This window comes from Theileria equi, assembly GCF_000342415.1.
Source record: "Theileria equi strain WA chromosome 4 map unlocalized gcontig_1105316255041, whole genome shotgun sequence".
In the NCBI taxonomy this organism is placed as follows: domain Eukaryota; phylum Apicomplexa; class Aconoidasida; order Piroplasmida; family Theileriidae; genus Theileria; species Theileria equi.
Genome location: NW_004668225.1, coordinates 156,150 through 179,988, shown reverse-complemented (window position 1 = coordinate 179,988; position 23,839 = coordinate 156,150). Strand labels below are relative to the sequence as shown.

The 23,839-nt window shown below is 39.6% G+C and overlaps 8 protein-coding genes across 8 annotated transcripts, besides 1 other annotated feature; 6 read left to right on the top strand and 2 right to left on the bottom strand.

Annotated features, from left to right (window-relative positions):
• Positions 1 to 279: 279 nt before the first annotated feature.
• On the top strand, positions 280 to 4,392 carry BEWA_045870 (hypothetical protein; the record flags this gene model as incomplete). The annotated part of the gene is made up of 1 exon (XM_004831518.1): positions 280 to 4,392. One exon carries the CDS (start codon positions 280 to 282, stop codon positions 4,390 to 4,392), a length of 4,113 nt encoding a protein of 1,370 aa, XP_004831575.1.
• Positions 4,393 to 4,702: 310 nt separating this feature from the next.
• BEWA_045860 (adenylate kinase, putative) lies at positions 4,703 to 6,576 on the bottom strand (the record flags this gene model as incomplete). Its single annotated transcript, XM_004831517.1, has 4 exons — positions 4,703 to 4,741; positions 4,846 to 5,319; positions 6,225 to 6,329; positions 6,457 to 6,576. 4 exons carry the CDS (start codon positions 6,574 to 6,576, stop codon positions 4,703 to 4,705), a joined length of 738 nt encoding a protein of 245 aa, XP_004831574.1.
• A 1,293-nt stretch (positions 6,577 to 7,869) lies between these two features.
• On the top strand, positions 7,870 to 10,883 carry BEWA_045850 (diphthine synthase, putative). Its single transcript, XM_004831516.1, has 5 exons — positions 7,870 to 8,288; positions 9,017 to 9,250; positions 9,337 to 9,457; positions 10,473 to 10,604; positions 10,663 to 10,883. Exons 1-5 carry the CDS (start codon positions 8,148 to 8,150, stop codon positions 10,845 to 10,847), a joined length of 813 nt encoding a protein of 270 aa, XP_004831573.1. The 5' UTR covers positions 7,870 to 8,147; the 3' UTR covers positions 10,848 to 10,883.
• Positions 9,691 to 9,713: a sequence feature (AT_rich).
• Positions 10,884 to 10,983: 100 nt separating the features above from the next.
• Positions 10,984 to 13,262, bottom strand: BEWA_045840 (conserved hypothetical protein; the record flags this gene model as incomplete). The annotated part of the gene is made up of 4 exons (XM_004831515.1): positions 10,984 to 11,021; positions 11,061 to 11,300; positions 11,368 to 12,088; positions 12,933 to 13,262. 4 exons carry the CDS (start codon positions 13,260 to 13,262, stop codon positions 10,984 to 10,986), a joined length of 1,329 nt encoding a protein of 442 aa, XP_004831572.1.
• A 551-nt stretch (positions 13,263 to 13,813) lies between these two features.
• Positions 13,814 to 15,153, top strand: BEWA_045830 (conserved hypothetical protein). Its single transcript, XM_004831514.1, has 5 exons — positions 13,814 to 13,975; positions 14,292 to 14,430; positions 14,464 to 14,533; positions 14,840 to 14,935; positions 15,049 to 15,153. The coding sequence occupies exons 2-5, from the start codon at positions 14,320 to 14,322 to the stop codon at positions 15,099 to 15,101; spliced, it is 330 nt and encodes a 109-aa protein (XP_004831571.1). The 5' UTR covers positions 13,814 to 13,975; positions 14,292 to 14,319; the 3' UTR covers positions 15,102 to 15,153.
• Positions 15,154 to 15,474: 321 nt separating this feature from the next.
• BEWA_045820 (hypothetical protein) lies at positions 15,475 to 16,832 on the top strand (the record flags this gene model as incomplete). Its single annotated transcript, XM_004831513.1, has 4 exons — positions 15,475 to 15,537; positions 16,050 to 16,131; positions 16,188 to 16,287; positions 16,730 to 16,832. 4 exons carry the CDS (start codon positions 15,475 to 15,477, stop codon positions 16,830 to 16,832), a joined length of 348 nt encoding a protein of 115 aa, XP_004831570.1.
• A 1,378-nt stretch (positions 16,833 to 18,210) lies between these two features.
• Positions 18,211 to 19,627, top strand: BEWA_045810 (signal peptide containing protein; the record flags this gene model as incomplete). The annotated part of the gene is made up of 3 exons (XM_004831512.1): positions 18,211 to 19,067; positions 19,263 to 19,541; positions 19,618 to 19,627. 3 exons carry the CDS (start codon positions 18,211 to 18,213, stop codon positions 19,625 to 19,627), a joined length of 1,146 nt encoding a protein of 381 aa, XP_004831569.1.
• A 365-nt stretch (positions 19,628 to 19,992) lies between these two features.
• Positions 19,993 to 23,742, top strand: BEWA_045800 (Ras family Rab small STP-binding protein). The gene is made up of 4 exons (XM_004831511.1): positions 19,993 to 20,368; positions 23,125 to 23,194; positions 23,230 to 23,381; positions 23,474 to 23,742. Exons 1-4 carry the CDS (start codon positions 20,065 to 20,067, stop codon positions 23,719 to 23,721), a joined length of 774 nt encoding a protein of 257 aa, XP_004831568.1. The 5' UTR covers positions 19,993 to 20,064; the 3' UTR covers positions 23,722 to 23,742.
• Positions 23,743 to 23,839: the final 97 nt, after the last annotated feature.

Sequence of the window (23,839 nt, the reverse complement as noted above, 5' to 3'; positions counted from 1 at the left end):
AGAATGTTTTTGAGACTCGACTATTTTCTCCGCATACGGCCATTATTTTTTATATAATTATGACTATGATAAAATAAATGAAAGCTGAGGTATTTACGGAAGCTATTTAGCAGTAACTCATAAATGGAAAAATGGGCCTATTCTATTCACCCAGGTGGGGAATCTGCATGAGCTTTTTTTTTTGAAAAAAACCCTACACACTCTAGAATCACCAAATACAAACTTTCCATATACTAGAGTATATTGGGGTTTACTAGGACTTGCATGAATGCTTTGAGGATGATGAAGGCCTTTATCATACCCTATGCGCTCTTTCTTGTAGGACTGTGTTACGGTGGAGATGATTTACAAGCACAAAATTCCCTTGGTACCGCCGAACTGAAAGAGGGACAATCTGAAGAACCTACCTTCCAATCTGAGACTTCTCAAAGTCTAGGCTTTCAACATGGATTGGATGAACCAGACTCTGGTATTGATACTAATCTATATAGCGGTGAAAGCCATTCTAGAGATGTAGGATCAGGCTCAGTTATTCCTTCTGCTCCTGAGGAACCCTTTGAAGGATTTACTGATTCTGCTGAGGTTATTCCTTCTGCTCCTGAGGAACCTTCCGGTCCTCAACTTCCAGTACAGGGAATTAAGAAAGAAGGTTCATCTCCAGTACTAGGTACTCCTGTAGCTATTTCTGAAGCTCGACCAACCTCAGACCGTTACCCTGTAGCTGATTACAAATCCAAGGTTGATTCTACCCTGTTTGATGTGAGAGAGTCTAATAACAATGGCCCATTCTATTTGATATGCACGCCAAAACCAAACACTGTAGTTACAAAGCTTGTTTATGGAGGTGATACCATATGGGATGGAGGGAACTCTTTTCTCTCTTCAGCTTTGATGTATTTTAAGGGAGATAAGCCATATGTTGTGACACTACAGTATAGGGAAAAAGAAAAGAATTATACTCTCTTCCTCCATTATGACGGTAAGAAGTGGGAACATAATAAGGAAGAACATGCAAATAAACTTAAAACACTGAAGAGACGTCCTCCAGTTACTGAGTCATATGAAAAGTCTTTACTTACAACATTATGGTCCAAGGGAGACTCTACTCTTCTTAACCTGGCTCTTCAACAACCTCCTTCTACTGAGTGGTATCTTGAGAAAATAAATGAGAATTGGAATGATGTTAGAGGGAAAATGTTTGAAGAAGAGTTTAGGATATTGAAAAGAGAACTTAAACATGCAATACCAATCACTCTTGACCTTGCTAATCCTAATAAATCCCAGATAACTGTAGAGACAGGAAATTATAGTGGAGTAGAATATAAGGGGTATACTCCAAAGAAAGGTCATTATTTCTCTTCTTTCTCTAACGACGGAAGTCCTATCTGGACAATTTCTAGAGGTGAAAGGTGTTTCCTTGCACAGTCTTTTACAAATGAGAGTCTTGCTCTCTTTACTCTTGTAAGTGATTTTGGACGCAAGTACTTTGAGAAAGCAGGTGGAATATGGAAGAGTCTTAATAGGGGTGACTTTTTCAATAAGCTCGATAGAATGGAAAGGCCTGAAGTACCATGTGAGAAACTTGCTCTCCTAGCTTCCAAAGTTGATTCCACTCTCTTTACTGTTTTGGACTCTTTTGAATGTAACGTCAAGATTCTAAAACTTACTCCTAAAGATGGTCAGGCAGTAACTCATGTTACATATGATGAGAAAGAGGTTTGGTCTGGCCAGGGAACATTTTCAACCTTTTCCTGTTCTTCTGCAACTCTTTACTTTGATGGTGTTATTCCGTCGCTCGCTGTTATAAATACAAAGAGTACTGGTAAGCAGGGAAAAGTCTATAGATACCATGATGGTAAGAAGTGGAAGAATGGTAACGAGAGCAGTCACAAGAGTAAGCTAGAAGCTCTAAAGGAGAAATGTAGACCTATTACTCCCGTTACTTTGGACATTGCCAAACCGGATGAATCAAAGATCAGTGTACATGATAAGGATGATAACGGAGTAACTGTTAAGGAATATGCTCCAAAAAGTTGTTCAAAAGTTACTTCTGTTGTAGACGGAGAAGACACTCATATATGGACTGGTGTTGGAGAACAATTCTGTACGCACGCACTTTTAAGCTCTAATAAATACCTCAAAGTCCTCAAAGTCAGTGTAGATGATTGTGGTCGCACTTACGATAAATTCTTTGAAGAGTTCCTTGGATCATGGAATGAACTTACAAATAAGGCAGCGAATAAAAGGTTGGGTGTGATGAGGGAAGAATCTATACTATCCCTTTGCACGTTAGACCTTTCAAATCCACAGGTTTCGAATATAGACGTTAAGGTAGTTGACGAATGCGGGATAAAATATAAAGAATATTACCCGAGGGATGGTTATAAGATAATTTCAGTTGTAGATCACGAAACTACTGTTTGGGAAGCTGAAGCTAGTGAACAGTGTACCTTCGTAAAATCACAAGAAGGCAACTCCGTTATTATTAATCTGAACATTCACAATGCTTATGGTCTCCGGAGTAGATTCTTTGTTAGAGAAAATGGAGAATGGAGTGAGACTAATATGGATAGATTTGATGGAAAAGTCGCCGAAATGGTTATAGAACACATAGAAGATCCTGCAACATACAAATCTGATGAATTTTTAAGCCCTTTCCTAGACAAGGTAGACACATCTATATTTGATCTGAGAGAATTAAATGAAGATTATGTTAAAACTCTTAAACTGAAGGCTAAGGAAGGTGTTAGTGTTAATATGCTTGGATTTGACGGGGAATTGGTCTGGGAAGATAATAAAAAGTCATGTCTCTCGGCTGTCCTGTATATGGATGGAGAGAAGCCTACTCTTGCGGTACTTGTTACCAGGGATAAGAATAGTAAGCAGGGAAAAGTCTATAGATACCATGATGGAAAGAAGTGGAAGAACAGTAACGAAGAGACTTATAAGGAGAAGCTCGAGGAGCTAAAGAAGAAATATAAACCTTCTGCTCCGTGCATTTTAGACCTTACTTGTCTGGATAGATCTAAAGTAGATGTAAATACAGAAACTGGATCCGGAGCACTTCTCAAGACTGTTGTCCCAAAAGATGGGCATCATGTATCCTCTGTTGTAGACTCTGGAGCTACTGTTTGGGAAGCTACGGGAGATGATCAAAAATGTGTAGGTGCGCAATATTTTACCCGGGGAGAATCCATACTACTTGCCATTGATATATATGATGCTCATAAGGTCCAGAAAAAATACTTTAATAAGATTGGTGGAAACTGGAGGAGTATTGATCTTGATGCGTTTAATTGGAGAGCAATGAGAATGCACGCTGGATATGAACCTATTCTCGTCACTCTTGATCTTCCTAATCCCGATGAATCTATGATACGAACAGTAGACAGTGTCGATGGAGAAGTAAAATACAAAAGGTACTTTCCAAACGGTGGCCAATCTATAGAGTCCGTTACATATCTAGGGGAACAGCTATGGAAAGCATCTGAAGGAGGGGATGAATGTAAATATGTGACTCTAGCTACCAAGGAGGATAGTGCTCTTCTCGGTTTATGGTTTGACAATGGTATGTCTGTAGAGGTCAAAGGATTTAAGAGAGTAAATAAGTCCTGGGTAGAACTATCAAGGAGTGAGTATTTTGAAACTGTAATCGAGATGAGAGAAACTACTCTGGAACCTGAAAAACTAGAAGAACCTGTAAGTTCCCTTGCCTCCAAAGTAGATGCCTCTCTCTTCAATGCATCAATATACAAATATAACGGTGTATACTGCTTGACATGCACACCAAAGGAGAAAAAGAATCCTACAAAGCTTGTTTATGAAAAGGATACCATATGGAGTGGAAACAAAAGTATACTGTTCCTATCAGCCCTAATACACTTTAAGGGAGACAAGCCATATGTTGTGACACTACAGTATAAAGAGAATGGCAAGGAAGAGACTCTATGCCTCCATTACAATGGTTGCAAATGGGAAGATAACAGAAGAGAACATGAAAGAAAGCTTGAGATATTGAGGGGATACCAACATATCCCCATTACTTTGGACCTTGCCAAACCGGATAGGTCAAAGGTAGATATACAAACTAAAAATTATAGGGGAGTAATTTTAAAGGAATGCTCTCTAAAGAAAGAGTATTACGTAGACTTCATTGTTGACTCTGGAGTAATTGTATGGACCCCAGTGAAATATGAGAAGTGTATATTCTTAGAATCTTTCATGAAAGGAGACTCTATTCTCCTTACAATACTTTTAAAGGATGATAATGGATATACCGATAAGTATTTTGAGAAAGTTGATGAAACATGGAAGAATCTCGAGCATGATGATTTCTTCAAGAAGCTTGATAAAATGAGAGGATTTTCTAGTCAACCTGGTGCTCCATATTAATAGCTTCTAAATAGTGACTCATGACTCCTTACTCCGTATGGATATAATGCAGTACTCTCAACCTATCCTTGGTAGGTAGTAGAGAAAATTCTTATATATTTAGTCTACGAGTAAATTGTCATTTGAAGAATCTCGCGGATTCCCCTTTATCGCACATTTGCATACATCAGACAACTTTTACTCATTCACCGATTTAGGTATCAATAGAGGAGCTGAGAGCCAAGATCAAGTACAACTGGCACGAGACGCCCTGCTGAATAACAAATTAAATACCTAGTCGATATACTATGCAACATAATTTCTTATGTCCCTACTTTGACTTTGATTTTGCCACAATCTTCTCAACAGCCTAAATGTGTATGTTTATGTGTTATATATATGAGTTGCCAACTTTCGCAGCGTATGAATGTATAGATTGTCGAAATTGCCATCAAAGAGATAAAATATACTCACCTTTTGAACATTGGCTTCGCTTGCACTTGCATCAACTTCCTTGAGAAGTCCCTTCTTGTTATAATACTCTACCAATGGCTGAGTCAGTTCCCTATATTGTTCCATTCTCTTTTTGATAATCTCGGGAGTATCATCTGTTCTGCTCACTAGAGGCTCGTTGGTTATGTCATCCTTTCCAGGCACCTTTGGTGGTTTAAAGATCTTGTGGTAGACTCTGTTAGAGCCTGGATGGATCAATCTACCAGTAATTCTTTTTTCAAGTTCATCATCGGACATTTTGAAGAGAATTACGCCATTCAACTCCTTTCCAGAAGATTTCAACATTGAAGAAAGTTTCTCAGCTTGGGTTTCTGTCCTAGGGAAACCATCAAGTAAGAAACCTCTGCGGCACTTTGGTGTGTTGATCTTCTCTTCAATCAAACCAGTCACATATTCATCAGGAACTATTAAACCCTTATCAACGTATTCCTTAGTCTAAATTTGTTATTATCGGTGTTGTATTGAATGAAAATATATACTATTATGAATCCAGGGATCAACTGCTTGCGAGATGTACAGTATCGATCAGGTGGACCCCGAGTAGATAATCTTCCATCCTTTGTTCAAATTCTTCAACGGTTATAGTTCTCCATCCGGAAGCCTTTTTGATGAACTTATGCAACAAAGTCACTCTCCTTCCACAAACAGCAATAGTAAGAGGCGGTGGAAAATTTTATCTTGTGGTCCTCTGGATCCTTGGAAATATCAAGAATGAACTCTTCCACCACCAATAGAGGACTCTTATCTCTAAAAGCTTTCTGAGATATTCGAGTTCTTTCACAGCATCTTTGAAGGACAAAGTAGTGAGAATTGTCCGTTGAGTAAATTCCTTCCCCCAACGGAGCTTATTTAGAATCTTTCTTTTGCTTAGGTCGTTCAATTTCCGTATGCACAGAGATATTCAAAGTACCTAAGCTTAGTACCAGTACTGTCAGAGGTTTCTAGGTAAAGAAGTTCTACATTATTCTTAGCACAATATTGCGCAACAGAGGATATATGAAAGGTGCCCTTTGGAACAAAGACCATTTTAGTCAGTTCGTCATTATTGTAATCACCTAACATGTACTGTTCTGTTTGGTTTCAGGAGATCCAGGAAAAAACCTTGTCTAGCTGACTGAGGAATTGTGAGAGAATTAGAAATTCGAAATTCTCATTATTCACCATTCCTTGTAAATACCCACTTTTACAGTCATTTGTGGTTTAAAGAAAGTATCTGGTACAACATTTCCATGATAGATACATAACACAACGCAGTGTATAACCCATCGATATTCAACATCTCGTTTGTCAGGATCATCCAGTTGTTTTCACTAAATCCATAATTATGCACAAATACTTACCTTTTGTCCAATTTGAGTGTTATTCCTGATAGCTTCCCTAATAAGGTCACCAGTGGACAGGTGACAGTAACAATGAGAGTTCTTTAAAAGGGCTGATTGAGTTCCCTGAACATTAGTGTGGATTTGACGGACGTGAGCAAATAAAATATGGATTGCTATTCATGCAAAGAGATTGTATATCCCCTCAAAGTGCTCGTAACCAAAATTAATGTAGTGGTATCTACACACTCACCTTTCCTGAGCCAGGAGGCCCAAGGAGCACAAAATTACCCTCTGGTTTGCTTAGGCAGCTATATCTGCGCTTGAGCTCATTCAAGAGGTCCACAGTCTCGAAATCTTCAAGATTTGTCATTTTATTCCTGCATATTTAATGTTTATTTGTCGTTGTTTTTAATTGCTAAAACTGGCGCAGATTTATTAGAGAATGATGATTATTTACAAAAGATTTCGAAATTAGACCCCTGCAGTTTTTTGAATCACTTTAATTATTTTCATAGATCCTGGAGTTCTAGAGCTTCCAATACCTTAAGGGACCAGAGGCACAATAGGAGGTTGCTACAAATTTTTAGGTTTATGAGGTATTCCAAATAGAGAATCAGAGGAATTATCGTCAGGTTCCGTGGGACCTAGTTCTCGTTTAGGACGTTTATCCTCAGCCTCGTGCCATGTTTTCCAGAGTTCCTTTCTCTTGTGTTCCCATTCATTTTGACACTCTTTAGTACCCCTTCCCTTTGCTAACTCCTTAAGCTTATTCTCAATAGCGGTGGTAGCATTTGGATCATGAGGTCTCTTGCCAGTGAGTACTCCCTCCTCTACCCACTCTCACCATCGTAGACCTTGCTGTAGTAGACCGTAATAGGTATTCCATGAGAATGTCGATCGGAAGAAGCATAATTACCACGTTCAAAATTTACCTCAACTCCATCATTCTTCCATGTGATTTTATTTGTTTTCCTTTCCAACTGTATGAGTGCATGATCCGTAACTTTCTAGACCATCTATATTCTCATAATGTTTAGCCATTAGATATGTACCACTGGATCCTATGCATGAACAATCTGGATCACACTTCCTGGAGATATCCACTATTATCGTCATTCCTGGTAAGGCCAGCTGATTCTTTTGAGTGTATAAGTGTCAGAGTAAGAAGCATGTTCATCTACGGTCCTGGCTAATGTACTGTTCTTATCATTCCTTTCAAGGTACGCCCAGTCTGGAGGAATATAGAAGTTCCTTAGGGTCCAGCTGTTCTCTATAACCCTCATATATGTCATCAAGGCACTAAGCCATAGATTATCGAAATATACTCTAATCTACTGACAAATTCGGCGCCGAGAATCCCTTGCAGTTTCCATCTTCCGGTACTCTGCATCTCAAAGACCATCCACTGGCAATCCCTCCTCCCTTTTATATCTATACGTTTGTATCCGTAGAAACGCCTCTTCTGAGCCAGAAATGACAAAATATCAAAACATTCTGAGTCTAGTCATATATTCTCTCTCTGCGGCAGTTATCCCGGAGGAAGTACTACGCCTAAATTCCATGCATTACTTACCGGTGCAATTTTCTCGTTTATTTATGCGAAATGCCGAGTTTTATGGGCATAGGTGTGTCCCCATGGGGGCGGAAATCACACATTCGGCCTATTGACGTGTTTTATGGCTATAACTGCACGGGTTCTTGTTTGTTGCCATTTTCGTAACTTTATGGTCCATGTGATGAGTTTTGGCGAAAGAATTCCCGAGATATTCAACCTTTTAGTCAACTACTCATAAGTACGAACCTTCCACCGTTGTTTTTGGCGATAGGCTGCTATAAGGCGCTACTGGAGGAACAAGACGGAGATTAACTGGATAGGACGGTCAGGAAGTGACTGCAATAGACCCAAAATAGGCGTAAACGGGAGAGGGAAAGGAACTAGAGATGGTCTTGAGCATCGTAGGTTTAGGCTTGGGTGACGTTGAGGATGTCACCCTGAAGGGATTCAACGCAGTCAAGGAAGCTGATGTCGTATTTCTAGAAATTTACACGTCGCTCGTCATCAATGCAAACAAGCAGACACTGGTAAGTGTGGATTTTCAGTACGACTGTCCGACCAAAGGAGGGAGTAATGACCTACCGACGTCGGAAACTAGGTAGTAGATCACTATGGAATGAACGAGGTGAATGAAATAGTGATGCGAATTCATCCTTAGATGAATGAGTTACCATTAGGATATGCCAAGCATCGAGTTGTATAATGCATGAAGAGCGGTATGAAAGCTTCTGTATTCATTGGTTGATGGAGGAGTTGGTTCCATTGACAAGAATTAGGCGGGAGTCTCTTACATATTTTAGGCAGTAGCTAGTATGGCTAGTATAGAGATGAGTGCAGTTTTGTAAGGACATAGAGTGGAGTAAATGACTAAGTATGGTGGAATGTAGTATGAAGAATGTAATGTAATACAGAGTAGGGAAGTTTTTGGAATCTCAAGTTAGGGTACCATAGCTGAGACTCTGATGAGGATGACTCTCCTACTACTATGCAAATTTTTCTGGAGTAGGTACTGAAGTTACTACTATGGTAAACAAAGTGACCAGGATGAGATGCTTCTAGAGTCGCATATTCCTTGATATACAGGCATCTCATAATAAAGATATTTCCAGTATTATCCTCTCTCCATCCTTTTCAACTGAAAACATGACCCTGATGGGAATTTAAACAGCAAGAATCTGGTCTATTTAGCAACTAGACTAGACCATGGAAACTTCATCCATATTCACCTTATGTTCCCATCACACGCTCTGTTTAGGAATCATTCTACGGAAAGGAGATTTTGGAAGCAGATAGAATTTGCATTGAAGAACAAAATGACAAAATCTTGGAAGAGGCCAAGACAAAGAAGGTTGCAATTCTGGTTGGAGGTGATCCATTCAGCGCAACAACTCATTCTGAACTATATCTAAAGGCAATTGAACAGGGAATTGATGTAAAAGTCATTCACAATGCAAGTATAATGAACGCAGTCGCTTCTTGTGGGTTACAGGTATATCCGCTTTAACTCAACATCACTGCATTATCCATTACCATATACATCCTTTCATTTAATTGTACACTCATAAAAACTTTTAGCTCTACCGGTTTGGAGAAACTGTGAGTATTCCATTCTTTGAAGTAAATTGGAGACCCAGAAGTTTTTATGATAAAATTATAAAAAATCGCAGTGCAAATTTGCACACTCTGTGTCTATTAGGTTAGTTTTTCTCTTTTCTTCTATAATTGTGATGTGAATACACGAGCTGTTCTTTGTTACTATTACCCGTTATAGCGAGGCTAAAGGTGTTAATGGCTGTTCGGTATTTCATTCCTCGCATTATTTTACCACTTATTCTTCTCATATTACTATAAATCGCTATCTGTCCCTACTATTATTGTGATGCCTGCATGCACCATTTAGACAAATGGGTATAGTGACTAAAATAGGAGTTTTATTAATTATATTTTAAAATGAGGATTGTAACTCTGGTATATGCGTTTTTGCTGGTCAAACTTTACCATTGCGAGGGCAGGACCCTAGGTGTAGCTCCAGAGGATGAGCCATCGGATGGCGTTGTAAATGGAAATGAACAGAGTGTAGAATTTTTGGAAATGCATGATATTTCATCCACAGGAAATATACAAGAGCCTCAGAATGATCAAAATATCATCGCTTCTTCTTCACCTGTAATTGATATTTCTGAACCGAACCGTGACGTCTGTTTTACGTTTGACATAATTCCAAACACTGCAAAGCTGATTATCCAAAGGCTGAACATAAATTCGAAAAGGTTGGTGAACTGCTCAGAGGAGATATATCATGTAAAGCCTGGAGAAGATCTACATTACACAAAAGCAATTTCAAGGCATGGTGAGTATGTTCTGGTATTCATCAGCATAAAGGAACTGAATAAATTTAAACACATATATTTTGAGAGGGATGGAAATGGAGATTGGTGGGAAATTGATAAGGAGGGATTTGAAGAAAAACTACTGGATATCGGACTTATTCCCCCGGATATCAGCATATTTAGCTTGGGATCATCCGAACAAGATGAACAGGATATTTTGTGTGACCTAGGAATAGAAGAATCTGTAGATATGACATTATCTGATGAAGATTATGATGAATATGAACCAATCCACTGAGGGATGGCTTTTATTTGGGAATATAGTCGCATATTGTGCAATATTTCATCAATTTATCTATACAACTTACACCAAACGGACAGATATTAAAGTGCGTGAACGCAGTGTGGAAAATTTAATGGCAAATAGGCTCATATTTGAGCCTCCAAGGTTCATGACTGTCAATGTAGCAATAGATCAAATTTTAGAGATTGATAATGAGTTGAACTTATTAGGTAGGGTTTCCCAAACATATAAGCTGTTTTATCCGCATAAACTATCATATATTCTTAGGAGAAACGGAGATAAAGGCAATTGGTATCTCAAGACTTGGAACAAAGGAGGGGAAGATAATCTCTGGAACTCTCCAGTCACTCAGGAACTCAGACTTTGGAGTTCCCCTTCATTCTCTTATCATTTGTGCTCCAGAACTTCACGATCTTGAACTCTCATTTTACAATCACTATGCTTCAGGTTAAAAACGTCAAATTGTATGTGTTGAGGTTACTAGATATAATAATACCAGTAATCGTGTAAAATACTTGCTACATTTATGCTTAAAGTCGTCAGATGTAAGCTTCGTCCGTACACTATTGATACTACCAGTTCGTTGTTTCACAACTTTTCCATGGCAACAACAAATCTCGAGGCACCTGTTTATAAATGCAGTCAATAACAACTATTAAACAAACCTGCAGCCAACTTTTGCTGTCCGATATGTTTTACTTCAAGTCTTTTGCGATTCAATAACGAGAGACTTTCTCTAACTTTTCCCTGAAACGCCGGAAGAAGAAATACCAATCTCCCTCCTTTGACTAGCACATCTTCAGCGAGGTCCAAAAGAGCTACAATAAGTCTAAATGAAACCTCAACTGTCTCAGTTCCCTTCATACTCTTATCAATTTTTGTATGCTTTGCACTCGCCCTGTTTCCTGTAGCATTTATGTCTATATGTATTAATTGTGAATACAAAGCGTTCTTAAATCACAAAAAACTAACCGTAGGGAGGATCAGTGATTATTGCATCAACCCATCCATGGCTACCAGATCTTCTCCATACTGGATGTTTGATGTCAAATCTGACAATCTCTGGCCTTTCTAGTCCATAGTGGTCAAAATTTGTGAAAATATCAGTAGGACCTTCATTATTATCTAAATTTATATTCCTATAGGCAATTCCCCAGCCTCGTAGGATTCGTATATCAATATCGCTTCCCATGCAAAATGAACCTAGGATTGAAGAAGATATTATAGAGCCTCCGGAGCCAACAAAAGGATCATAAATGATGCTGTTTTTACCAACCAAACCCATATTGCACATGACAAAGCTGAGTGTATTTTCTAGCGAGGTTGGTCCAAGTACTGGTCTTGTAGAAAGTGAGTATTCGTTCCACCAATGCGATATATCATTTCGATCTGCGATTATACGACCAAAGTAGAGAGCTTCCAAATACTTATGCCTGTCTTTATCCTTCAAATATCTCTCTAATAGGAGCATTTTTGTATCAGGGTTAGCCAAGTCAACTTGTCCTGCCTTTTTAAATATTGGAGAAAGTTTATCCAGAGTCTTTACCAAGTCGTTGTAAGTAGATTTATTGTTGTATCTGCTGAGCTTAAATGACCATTTTTTGTTGGACGACAAGTGGGTGTCAATGAGACTTCCAGAAGTTATTAAGAGAGTTTCCAACAGAGAATCGTGACTTTTGCTTTCAGCCCATATCTGCATATTGATGTTAATATGTATGGATGGAAAAATGTATGTATATTAAACATCGTGAGGTGGAGATAAAATGTGGAAAGCCAGGTAGTCTGTTGATAGCAGGATAGTTTTGAACAGGTGAAATTTGCTGTGAATAGAGCAAACATGGAAATTTACAAATCCGTAAGATCCTGTGTTCTAGTACTCCATTGGACCAACTACTCAGTACAGATTCCCTAGTCTCCATACTGGAGAGTCCATAGACTCTCATATCTGTCTAACCCAAGGGTCTCCATAGAGTCTTCATGAGTATCATTATATTAAGCGTACAAGAGGGTCTCTATAATAGCGACTATAGAGTTTCCAGCCTCCAAAACAGATTAATCCAGCTACACCTGTTGCAAGAGCTGCAACTCCAGAGAGTTTAAGAGTTTCTTTATTAGAAGCTCCTCCACTAGCAGCAAGAATAGCACCTAGCACTGCAAGACCAACTGCACCAATTAACAGTAGAGTGTCCTTCTTCATCAGCCTTAGTAATAGCAGGTGACATTCTCCTAGCTCCTAGTCTTCGAAGTAGTAGGCTTTTTTATGCAAAGTAGGAGAAGCCATGACAAACTACATTAACCTTGTATACTCCAAGACCAAATTGCGATTCACATCCGTCTATAGTATGAGTAAGAGAATAGAACTGATGAGAGTAATTGTCCTTCCACAGGAACCATACCCATCATCCAATATTACTTCCTCCATCTAGCCGTACCTCCTCATCCATACATTCCTCCTCCCTCACAACCAGCTCACCGTCAGAGAGACATCCTCTACTAGTTATACACATCCACATTCATGGCATAGTACGCATACTTACCTCTACGATGGCTTTAATAAGCACACATTTCCCAAAAATCTCCTTGGCAACATCTTCGCTTGGCACATTACCATATATAAAAATATTCTGCCCTTCCTTTTCATATTCTAGTTCTTCCTTCAGATTCTCTTCTTCCGCACAAACTTCGCCAAGTCTCCTGTAAAACTCCTTTAGCTCATCTCCAAAGAGTCTAGAACCTCCTGATTTACTGTATGATAGGCTCAACGAATTAGAATCCAGTCCATTTAGAAGAGCAACCGATTCCAATTCACCCTCAATGAGCTCATTGTAGTCCTCATCCATACGCATCCAAAAGAGGATTCTCTTCATCCTATCTTACTTTGAATCCCGGGGTTGTCCTCTTCTAGATAGAGTCAGACCAATGTATGGTATAGAAGTCTCCTTCCTGAGATGTAGGTCCGTCTCCTTGGCAGAGATAAACCCGTCCTCCAAGGCCTCCGGAAAATCCTTTCAGTTGCAGACTCTAGAATGGGATTATTCACTCGGGGTGTAGTCGTTTAGACCTATGGCTGCCTAGGTCCACCAACTGTCCGCTATCCAGGCCAAGTCAAGCTGCTCCCTTTTCGGTCAATTTCACTCCTTTTAAACTCTTTATCACCATAATCTCTTTTAAATATTCACCAAAATGTCATGTACAAACTTTAAAACACAAATAAGTGGATAATTTGTGTTTATTTGAGAAGGAGCGAGGAGTCAACAACCGCCAAGATCTCGGCTATTCAAATACCTGATCATCTGTCAGTTTATAGTATGAAGGAATGGAGATATACCATTCATTTTGTAAAATTCTGAAAAATAAAATGCCTCGAATAAAGAGAAATGACCCGCACAAGACCTTAGTGGGTAGCGCCCAAAGCATCAGACCAAATCTTTCCTTTCCGTCACTTTAATGGACTTTACATGCCAATTTTGACGATATAAGATAATATTCTCCTTGTTTAGCCAAGAACGTGCTGGTTTTCTCTCGACAAGGGCCAATTTGGTAAAGGTGAAGAGAGAGGTGCCAAGGACAGCTTTTAGACGTAAGTTTTTGGAATTTTATATGATTGTGAGATACTTCCCAACTCGGTCTTGCCAGAGAGGCTCTGTAAGGTCAATTCTATGTTAATCGGCATAAGGTACCTAGAATATTCTCGCTCCTCTGCAAGACCATTGCCCTGGTCAATTCGGTAAACCTTCTAGGTACCCTTGTCTCCATGCATGGTCCTCAGGGGTCTGATGTTTTATGCCTGGGAAGTACTCACTGCAATGAATAGACTATTTTGCCAAAAGAGCTTTGGATCTCTTGCAGGGCCTATAACTCATTAATTCCATTGTGTAAACTACAAAACAATATAGGTCGTAAATATACTGCTACGTCTCAAAGATGAGTAAAAAAAAGGCATTAAAGAAGGAGAAGAACGGAGCCCTAAAAAGCGAAATTGCAGATGGAAAAAGGAAACTAGACGGGATATTTAAAGGGCTGAAGAAGGGAAAGGTTTGTTGTAAGAATGGTTAATGAAATACCCAGAGCAATTCTGTAAGTGCCAAGGATGTAAAGGGTGAATCAAAGGATAAATTGGGAAGAAAGGATAAGAAAGGTAAGAAGTACGTAGAATAATTGATCAATTGTCACTAAAATGTTTTGGAATTGGAGAAAACTTGTTGGCTCATATGCATTCATTATCCCATTGTCCAAATAGTGACTCCTCATGGATACTCTGAATACACAACGCAGTATATAGCCGATTAGACAGTACTATAGAAGTATTCTTTTCCAAATATGCATACCCGTGAGGTTATCCCTGCCTTCTTGTTGGTAGACGAGGAGTGGATAACAACTCTCCTGGGTTCCTTGACTATTCTCGTAAACATGGAATCTCTAAACCCATTACCAAACCCTTTAGGAAAGTCTCAAGAGTATTCCACGGTTCCTCTAGAGGGAAAAGGTAGACCGACAATCGACAACCTTCCAGTTTATACCATGGAAGAGCTAAATATCGGTAAGTGAATGAATGCAAAGCGCGTGAGCGGAATGAGTACAACGTAATGTTGAATCATTCTGTGCTGTATCGAAAGTGCAACGTATTCACATTTGTACATTACAAATTCTTAGGAAAAGGAGGAGACACTGAGTTGTGTCCATTCGACTGTGACTGTTGTTTCTAATGTAGTATAAATTGTGCCAAGCTCACATGCAAGTCTAAATCGTCTTTTTTTTTCATTCTCGACTCGTCTAAAGAATTCGTTTACTGGGTAACGTATGCTCTCTCGCCAAGCCTTTTGCGATTCGATTGGCTAATGTGTCTCTGTTTTGAACCTGTATCTCCTCAGGAAGAAAATTACGCCAAAGGAAGAGCTCTGCCTCCACACATTCCCTTTGACAACTCGGAGTATAGAAATCACTGAGAGCTGAAATCTTGTCACCTGGTCCGTCAATCCCTGTCTTTTAATCTCCCCGAGTATCGTCGGCTCTGGTCCGCCTGGTGAGTCCCTACAGTCTCCTTCCGCTGGCCCGGAGCCATTCTAAATCAACTTTTAAATGTACAATACGCTCTTTTGTCGTAACTTTTCAACTTTTGGGCACTATCGACTGCTGGTTAAGGTGAGTTCCCGTCCTCTGTCTCAACTGTTGTTTATTTGCGAATAATTGTGCTATTCCCGGGGAAATACTCATTAATTGTCTTTTTCTCCCATAAAGATGCTCCAAAGGTGACAGGATTCGTCAAACTTGCCGAGGGAGCTCACAGGAAGAAGATAAAGAGGCTACTAGAAGAGAAATTGACGCTAGCAGTTCTTGATGTATTCTATGGGATTTTAATGACCTAATTATTTGTTGCGCATTCTCCGTTTATGTCTAGGAAGAAGGGAATTGTCACACCTCTTCCTGTAAAGTCTCTGCAAATCATACAGCAGTTATAGCGGATGGATCGTCTTTTGTTTTGATCAAAGAGGTTAAAATTGAGCTCCATGGCTCGTTCGGCACTTCCTATAACTTTGATGGATGGACTCAATTGGTCAATTCCCGGCTGTGCTAGTGACCATTATGTGCCCTTTACTAATCCCTAAAGTGCTCATTTTTGATGTCTGTATCTCTCATTCATAAATCATTCATAGGGCCTTCCGTTTACCGCTACAAAAGAGGATCTAGTTGATCTTTTTAAAGGATTTGACCCATCGACGGTCTTGTTAATCTCAAGTTAGACACTTCTTTATGCTCCCGTGTCCATAATTTCTCTGCATTCAACTGTACAGGAAGGAAAAGATTCGTCGGAAGTGCGTACGTTTATCTAGAGGAAGAAACAAAGGCGCTTGAGGCATGCAAATTACTTAACGGATCGTTTTTTAAGGATAGGTGAGTTGGAGATGTCTATCATGGAGGAATTCACCATAAGGAACTCTACCAGAGGAAGAATGAAGTAGAGATACGGGGGAGACTATGATCCTCCAGACATTCTTTTGTTGGCTCATGATCCTACTCTTGTTCTTCTGTACACTCTTGCTCCGGAAGCCTACTAGTGAGTCAGTAATCTCCCTTCCTCCATAGTGCCAAGATGACCAGTGAACCAAATATACCACTAAGAGTCTACACTAACATTAATGTGGATGAGGGAGTGCCATCCTCTATGAGCTTCCGGTTAAAATATCTAATTCCATATTTGCCGTTCTAACGCATTCTTCCAATGATATTAACATCGCTAACTTGCAAAATCTCTCTACATGCCTTAATCCTCCTTTATTGGCACATTTGGTCAGATATTCTGCCCATATTATATACCTTTACATTACAACTACAGGAAGCTTGACGTTTCTCTAGACTTTCTCAACTTTGGATCAAGAATCCAACCGGTTTACAGGCCAATTTCAATGGACAGATACAGAAACCCATCGCGATATTAAAATGTTGTCACCATTCCGGCGGCTCTTTAGTACATTCTCAACAGGCTCTCTGAGAGCTGGTATGATTTTCCTAAATCAGGGTGAGTTGACCTCCATTTACATGTGGCATTCCCAGGCAAATACTGCGAAGTTGTTTCGCACCGTCAAATGAAACAAGGAAGAGGATCAAGTTCAATACAAATAGAATATCTTGATTTAGGCAGCAAAAAGGTCTATACACAAAACTATCCCGTAGGATCCAAAGTTGAAAGTTAGTTTATCTGTACTATAGATGAGTGGAATGAGTTAGCTGGAACTTGCCGGGGGATACTGAGGAACTAGGGATTTGTAATACTTGCCATTGAAAGCTGTAATCCCGGATAACCAGTGAATAGAGGACGGTTCTGCCTACTACTATTGTCCCAGTAATGGAGTAGATTCTGAGAATAATATGGCCGGTGCTAAGTTTGGAGGAAAAATATGTATCTAGTAGAGGATATTTGCAGTAATACTGGTCAACTAAATCCTGGAGGCCTTGCGCAACTTAATACTGGTAACCAGTACAATATACTATAGATCATCCCGGAAATTTTTGCAATTGTACTCAGATTAGACTCTGGATGCAAATGCTGTATAGATAGAATAGCAAATAGACCAAATTCTTGTATAACATCTCTTACCAAGACTTTAGATCCCTCACCCTTGTGTAGACAGCCTTGTAGACGAGGTCTCTTTACTATGAGGAGGCTTGTGCCAGTGGTAACACGAAAAATCCCTCCTAGTTTGCATCAAGAAGTCCAATGGAGATTATGATAAGGATGGTGACACATACTACTATTACTGCAAGGGAGGTGACAGGTGCTGGTACAGATTATGCTACTGCTATAAACACAAAACAAGTCCAGTAAAGTATTACATCATACTGGTACCAAAAGGAGCAACTGGCGAAGGCGCCGAGTCAACTTTACGATGGGAAGAAGGAGAATGGATTACCGGTGCATTGTCAAATACCCGCGAGAAGGTTGGTTAGGACGGACAAACAACTAATTTCAACTCTTTTTGTAACAGGTATGACCATAAACTGTCGATTTTGTGGCTAAATCATGGACGAGTAAAATCTAAGGTTCTCCCTTGGACTGGCCTCCACGAGTGAAAGTCCATTGCCATCATCAGCTTATGATTAGGATACTAAACCACTCAATAACGCCAGAGAAGGAAAAAACGAGTTTTTATCCTTCGTCTTCTTCCTCCGCCATTTCGATGGGGTCTTTGCAGGGATGAATGCGCATTATCTTCCTTCCATCGAATCTGTAGGCTACAGGAGCGTATTTAGAGGTGTATATCCTTGGAATATGAAAGTATAATTCCTTACTTTATGAAAATGTAGTAATTTGCGAGCATGAGGATCTCGGAACTGCTCTGGGCGCTATGGTTGGTGGGAGTATGTTACTGCAACAACGAGAGCGAAACTAACCCATTGTTGTTTGATGCTGGAATGACAAGAGACGATTGTCTCTCTGTTCTTAACCTCAAAGCCAAGGCTGATGCCAAAGTCAGCAATCTTACCTATGATGGTGAACACGTATGGTCCGGAGTAGGAATTATATATAATTCATTATGCTCCTTTGTTACCATCTACTTTGATGACGATCTCCCGTTGCTTATTGTTATAAAGATTAAGGGTTTTTTTGGTCGGGATTCTACAGTCTACAAGCACTATGATGGAAAGAAGTGGCAAAATGGTAACGAGAATGACCATAATAGTAGGCTGACCGTCCTGAAGGAGAAGTGTGAGTCTAACAGTGAATCTGAAAATCCCATTTGTCTTGAATGTTCTTCTTCCCATCCTACCAATGAAGCGTCTAGAGAGGAATGTAAGTTTACTCCAAAACGTGATCCAAATGTCCTTGATATTTCCAACCCGGATAACTCGGAGGTAAGATTCAAGGCTGGTAATAAAAACGGAGTTAAGTGTGAGAGTTATTGTCCAAAGGAAGGTCATTGTATCTCTTCCGTTATGGACGGTAGAATTGCACTTTGGATTGGTCTTGAGGGTGAAAGGTGTGAGTTTGTAACTTTGCTATCAAAGGGTGATTTGACTCTTTTAGCTCTAGATATTAAAGATGGTGGTGATACTGATACTAGATATTTTGAAAAAAATTACGATGAATGGGATGATCTCCCCGGTAACAAATTTCATTCTATACTTTGTATGATGATGGGAATGTCTGGGCAATCATTTCAATCCTACAAACAGTTCTAAACCTAGTGTTTCCTAGGATAGCATTTTAATTGTACACTAGAATGGTCCTAAAGTGGATTTGTTATTCATCCTGTGGATGAAGACTGTATTGTTGTATTAGTAAGACTTTTGGGATGACAGAAAGTGTCAAACTCTTAGTAGGCAATGTGAACTTGCAAGTAATTATTTTAAACTCCCTTTGTTCTCAGTTCCAATCGCTCTCATGTATTTATCACTTGCGCAGTATTCATTCTGACATCCGTTACAGAAATCGACCTTGAAAAGACCGTGGCTCTATTTCAATACTATGACGAAGATACGAAATGTGCAATTGTGTCTGATCAAAACTTTGAGGATAAGTCAATTCCAATGAGCCTAATCGGATGCTCTCAAGACCATCTCGTCGCTGGAGATGAGTTGAATCTGCACTGCCATGAGGATGCTATTGTCAAGATTACACTACCAACTAGTGTACTGTCCAGGATCAAGTAAGTTTTCCATGCGATCTCAATGGATCCCCTAGTATCTATGCTATTTTGCTCCATTTATCATATTCACATTTAGGAAAAAGTAGCTTTGCACATTTTCTTGCCTCTATAATTTTAACGCTTTAATTTATTTCCGTTCGTGTCTAGTCATCTTTGCAGTCTTCCATGTACCTCCTCTGTGTGTCGTTCTAGGTACCTTTGTCTCTTTATACTCTTGTTGATACTTTACCCTCAATAATCGCCTTTAAATTTTCTCAAATACTCTTTTGGGTCCAAGCAGTTGCACTAAAGTACTTGTGCCTGGCTTGTCATTGTTGTCCATCCTCTCTTTGGCCAAGGCCGCGTTGTGGAATTTTCTCCTCTAGCCCTCATTCTAGGTACCCTTGCATCCCACAGGCCTCTAGGCTGCCTTGGGTTCTACACGTCATCTCCTCTTTATCCCTCGTATTTCATACTTTTAATCGTAACCTTTTGCATAAATAAATCGGTCTTGCAGAACTATAATGACCGAGGGTCCTGCAAAATGAGCAGAGACGGTCTAGAGGAACCTCCGTTCGACAAGGCCACTAAAAACCGCAAAAGTTGGCTCAGCGGATTTGAAGGCGTGCCAGGATTTGATCTTAGTGGACTTGGAACCGGAAAGAAAGAAGAAAGTCGAATGGGCTCGGAGAAATTTGGCCGAGAAAGGAAAAGGGAAGGAGAAAAGGGAAAAGATAAAGTTTTTCATTACAAACTCGTAATTCTAGGCGATGCCTTTGTAGGAAAGAGTTGCATTGTCAGCAGATTTGTCAAGGACGAGTTTGTTGACCAACAATCGACCATTGGATGTAAGTTGAATGTGTGTTAAACGAGCGGAGCAATGGCGAATTCACCGTAATGTGAACATAGTGAGCCTGAGCGACTGAAAGGAGTTCATGCTACCGTCAGGGAGCTCTTCCATCTAGTAGGATTATCACTGTGTAGGTCCAGAGACCAAAGCAGGTGACCTACCGACGTCGGAGACTAGGTAGTAGATCACTATGGAATGAGTGTAACGAATGGGCGACCAACGGGAGCTTAAAGAATAGGGATGGAGACTCTATTAGCCTAGTGAATAGAAGAGAAGTGGCAAGCATACGCAGTATATGAGTCTGAATTGTCAGTTGCTCTTACTCCAGTAGACTCTTTAGAGACTCTCTCATTCTACTAGTGGTACTACTGAACGACCAAAGGGAGTCTCTAGAATAGGAATGAATGAGGTAGTAAGATGACTATTCTAAGCAGTATAAAAGTATGCACATTCTCCACATTCTTGTGATTGAAAGAATAATAAAAGTGATGGCCATTATACTCTGTACTCATCCTAGGCAGACAAATGATCTACCTGGATGGCGATATGGACTTCTTTTCACCGAACACCTGCCATTTGGGATCTCATTTCTTTGGCTGTGATATTCAGCCATTGAAGTAACTAGCATCTCAGAATGAGTAATACAGATATTTCTGGACAAATGAGCTCTTTTGGTAGCCAAGAAACTTCTCTTTAGAAATACCATTGAAGAGTGTATTGACGCTTAATCTGGCCTATTTGATGACGATACATGACGGATCCTTTGATAGTTTCTGTAAATAATACAGGGGAATACTTATGGACTTATTGAGGGGACATCCTGGACACTATCATTTTGCATGCAGATTTGCCATGGCCTGTATGAATGGACAACTATGGAGTGTAATATATACCCTTGTCCATAAAGAGTCTTGGAATGAATATTTACCAGTATAGTACCTCGAAGGGGTGTATGGAATACTATAAACGGCGGACAGGTCGTTTTAAAAATCCCCATATCTTCCTTTGCACATCTTGTCTATTTACGCAGATTTTGATACTAACAGACTTTTATTAAACATAAGCAGCTAAAATGGGTGGTATTACTATTGACATTAGTTATTATCCTGGAAGAGGAGAAGAACGAGTCAAACAAAATGAGAATGGATACTACTATGAAAGTGGCAATGGAACAATTCTTCTGACGGATGAATGGTATCCTGATTTAGAAGGAACTTATATAAAGTTAACACATACTCCAGAATATGCCAACATCCAAAGTATTACACACAATGGAAAACCTCAAGCTCTGGTATCTGCCAATCTTTCACAATATTCTGGTGCATCGGTTTATTATTGGACCTTGGACAACACTTATGCTACACCATTACTAATTCAACTTGGTACAGGAGATAAATACTATAAACATTCTAGTAGTCTTAATAATTGGATAAGAGATTCAGAGGCAACTAGTAATCTAAGAGATTCACTTAACAAGCAGAACTGTAAGAAGAACGATGCTCACATTATAGACCTCAAAAATAAGGGTACCGATTTTAGTAGTACTACTTACCAATGTCCAGGTTGTAATGCTCGGGAAATTAATGTTGCACTTAATACCGAATTAGATATCACCTACTATTCACCTTATCCTTATCGTTCTGGTCCCCTCTCAATTACTAGTTTCAAGGATAACGGCACTTATCAAGCTGGACTCCCATCTCTAAAGGGTATTAGCGAGGTCAAGGTCATCTGGAATAGGTCTGGTAATAATCCCATCCTAGTCGCTCAACCAAGTCCGGGGAGATTTTTCAGAAAAACTTCAGGTACTAGTAATACTTGGATTGAAGTCTCTAATGCTGGTTCTCTTCCTAATGGACAATTTCCTACTATTACTACTCTAGATCTCTCTTCATCGTCTGGAACGTACTCTGAAATAAAGATGGCTGTGCTAAGTAATCATATCGGTGATGGCTATTACAGATACCAGTATTCCCTCAGGGGTACTCTATTTACAGTTGGGAGCATTAGTCATAGTGGAACTACTTTAAATGGTGTATCCTATCGAGGCACTCTACTTAGCATTTCTGGATTCTACTACGGAGGAGCTGATCCTCAAGATATGTCTAAGCTTCTTCTGGTAGAACTGTCTATCAAGACTAATAATCAAACCAAGTATTCATACTATCAAAAGGATAAGGATGGAACTGATTGGACACCATTGTCTAGATCTGGAGAAACTACTAAACTTGTTAATCTCAAGCAAACACTAGATGAGATTAAGAAGATACATAATCATCCAAAGATACCAGAATCTTCACCACCTCCTACTGTTAAACCTGATTTACCCACAGAGAAATCTAAACCAACTGAAAATAAGCAAAATTCTGAATCTCCTAAAATACATCACGAATCATCTAAATCTAATGACTTGGATGAATCTGAAACGAAACTTGACGATTCTACCTCTGGGAAATATCCATCTTCACCAGTTGGTCCGGCAGTTGGAGGAACCATAGGGGTATTGGTAGTAGTAGCAATCATTGGCATCATGGCAAAGAGGCACTGGCCCATTACACAAATAAAGTATATATTATTTCACAACGTTCGTTCTGTATAGATGATCAGTGTTTGTAATGGCTCACCATCTAGTCATGAATAACTGCAACGGATCCTGCTCTATGTATGCTCCTCTAAGGTCGCTTATAGCTGCTCTTACCGCTTGTACTCCTAGCTCGGCCTAATTTAATCTTAAACACTAATACCCACTTTTAGCGGCTTTTGTAAAACACACGATAAAGGTCGACGATGCAACGATCATTTTTGAAATCTGGGACACTGCTGGGTACGTTTTAACCTTGTAATACTAATACTATACAGCCAAGAAAGATATAGAACTTTGGCTCCAATGTACTATAGAGGATCTGCCGCCGCAATTATAGTCTACGATATTACCGTTAGGGACTCTTTTGACCAGGCCAAGAGCTGGATACAAGAGCTTAAAAGCTATGTAGAACCAAATATTGTACTCGGTAAGTTTAATGTGGAGTCTCAATCGCAGTGACGATTCACAAAAATACTGCCATGTATGGATCAACCTGCATGCATCTTACTCATTCTATAGGACTGGCTGGAAACAAGGTTGACTTGGAGGATCAGAGGAGTGTGAATCTTGATATTGTGAAGGAGTTTGCCAAGGCCAACGATTGTATATTTATGGAAACTTCAGCAAAGACGGGACATAATATAAACAAGCTGTTTATGGAATTGGCCCGTAAAATCCCGAGAGAGAAGCGAGTAAACGACTTTCAAAGCGGATTCAGAATAGACTTTAGGAATACTACCACAAACCTAAGGTGCTGTACACGATAAGTTTTATTAATTTCTAATTACATTCTGATACTCCATAGGTCTATTACTTTGATGGTGTCCAGACTGGGACAATTTCCCCCTCTCTGGATAATTATAGATAGTGAAGTATTTCTGGAGA

Coding starts and splice junctions, on each gene's coding strand:
- BEWA_045850 (XM_004831516.1), top strand. CDS start 8,148: ATGGTCTTGAGCATCGTAGGTTTAGGCTTGGGTGACGTTGAGGATGTC. Junction 9,251..9,336: donor TCGCTTCTTGTGGGTTACAG/GTATATCCGCTT, acceptor AAAAACTTTTAG/CTCTACCGGTTTGGAGAAAC. Junction 9,458..10,472: donor GCACACTCTGTGTCTATTAG/GTTAGTTTTTCT, acceptor CCAAACGGACAG/ATATTAAAGTGCGTGAACGC.
- BEWA_045830 (XM_004831514.1), top strand. CDS start 14,320: ATGAGTAAAAAAAAGGCATTAAAGAAGGAGAAGAACGGAGCCCTAAAA. Junction 14,534..14,839: donor GGGAAGAAAGGATAAGAAAG/GTAAGAAGTACG, acceptor CAAACCCTTTAG/GAAAGTCTCAAGAGTATTCC. Junction 14,936..15,048: donor CATGGAAGAGCTAAATATCG/GTAAGTGAATGA, acceptor ACAAATTCTTAG/GAAAAGGAGGAGACACTGAG.
- BEWA_045800 (XM_004831511.1), top strand. CDS start 20,065: ATGAGCAGAGACGGTCTAGAGGAACCTCCGTTCGACAAGGCCACTAAA. Junction 23,195..23,229: donor GAAATCTGGGACACTGCTGG/GTACGTTTTAAC, acceptor AATACTATACAG/CCAAGAAAGATATAGAACTT. Junction 23,382..23,473: donor AGAACCAAATATTGTACTCG/GTAAGTTTAATG, acceptor CTCATTCTATAG/GACTGGCTGGAAACAAGGTT.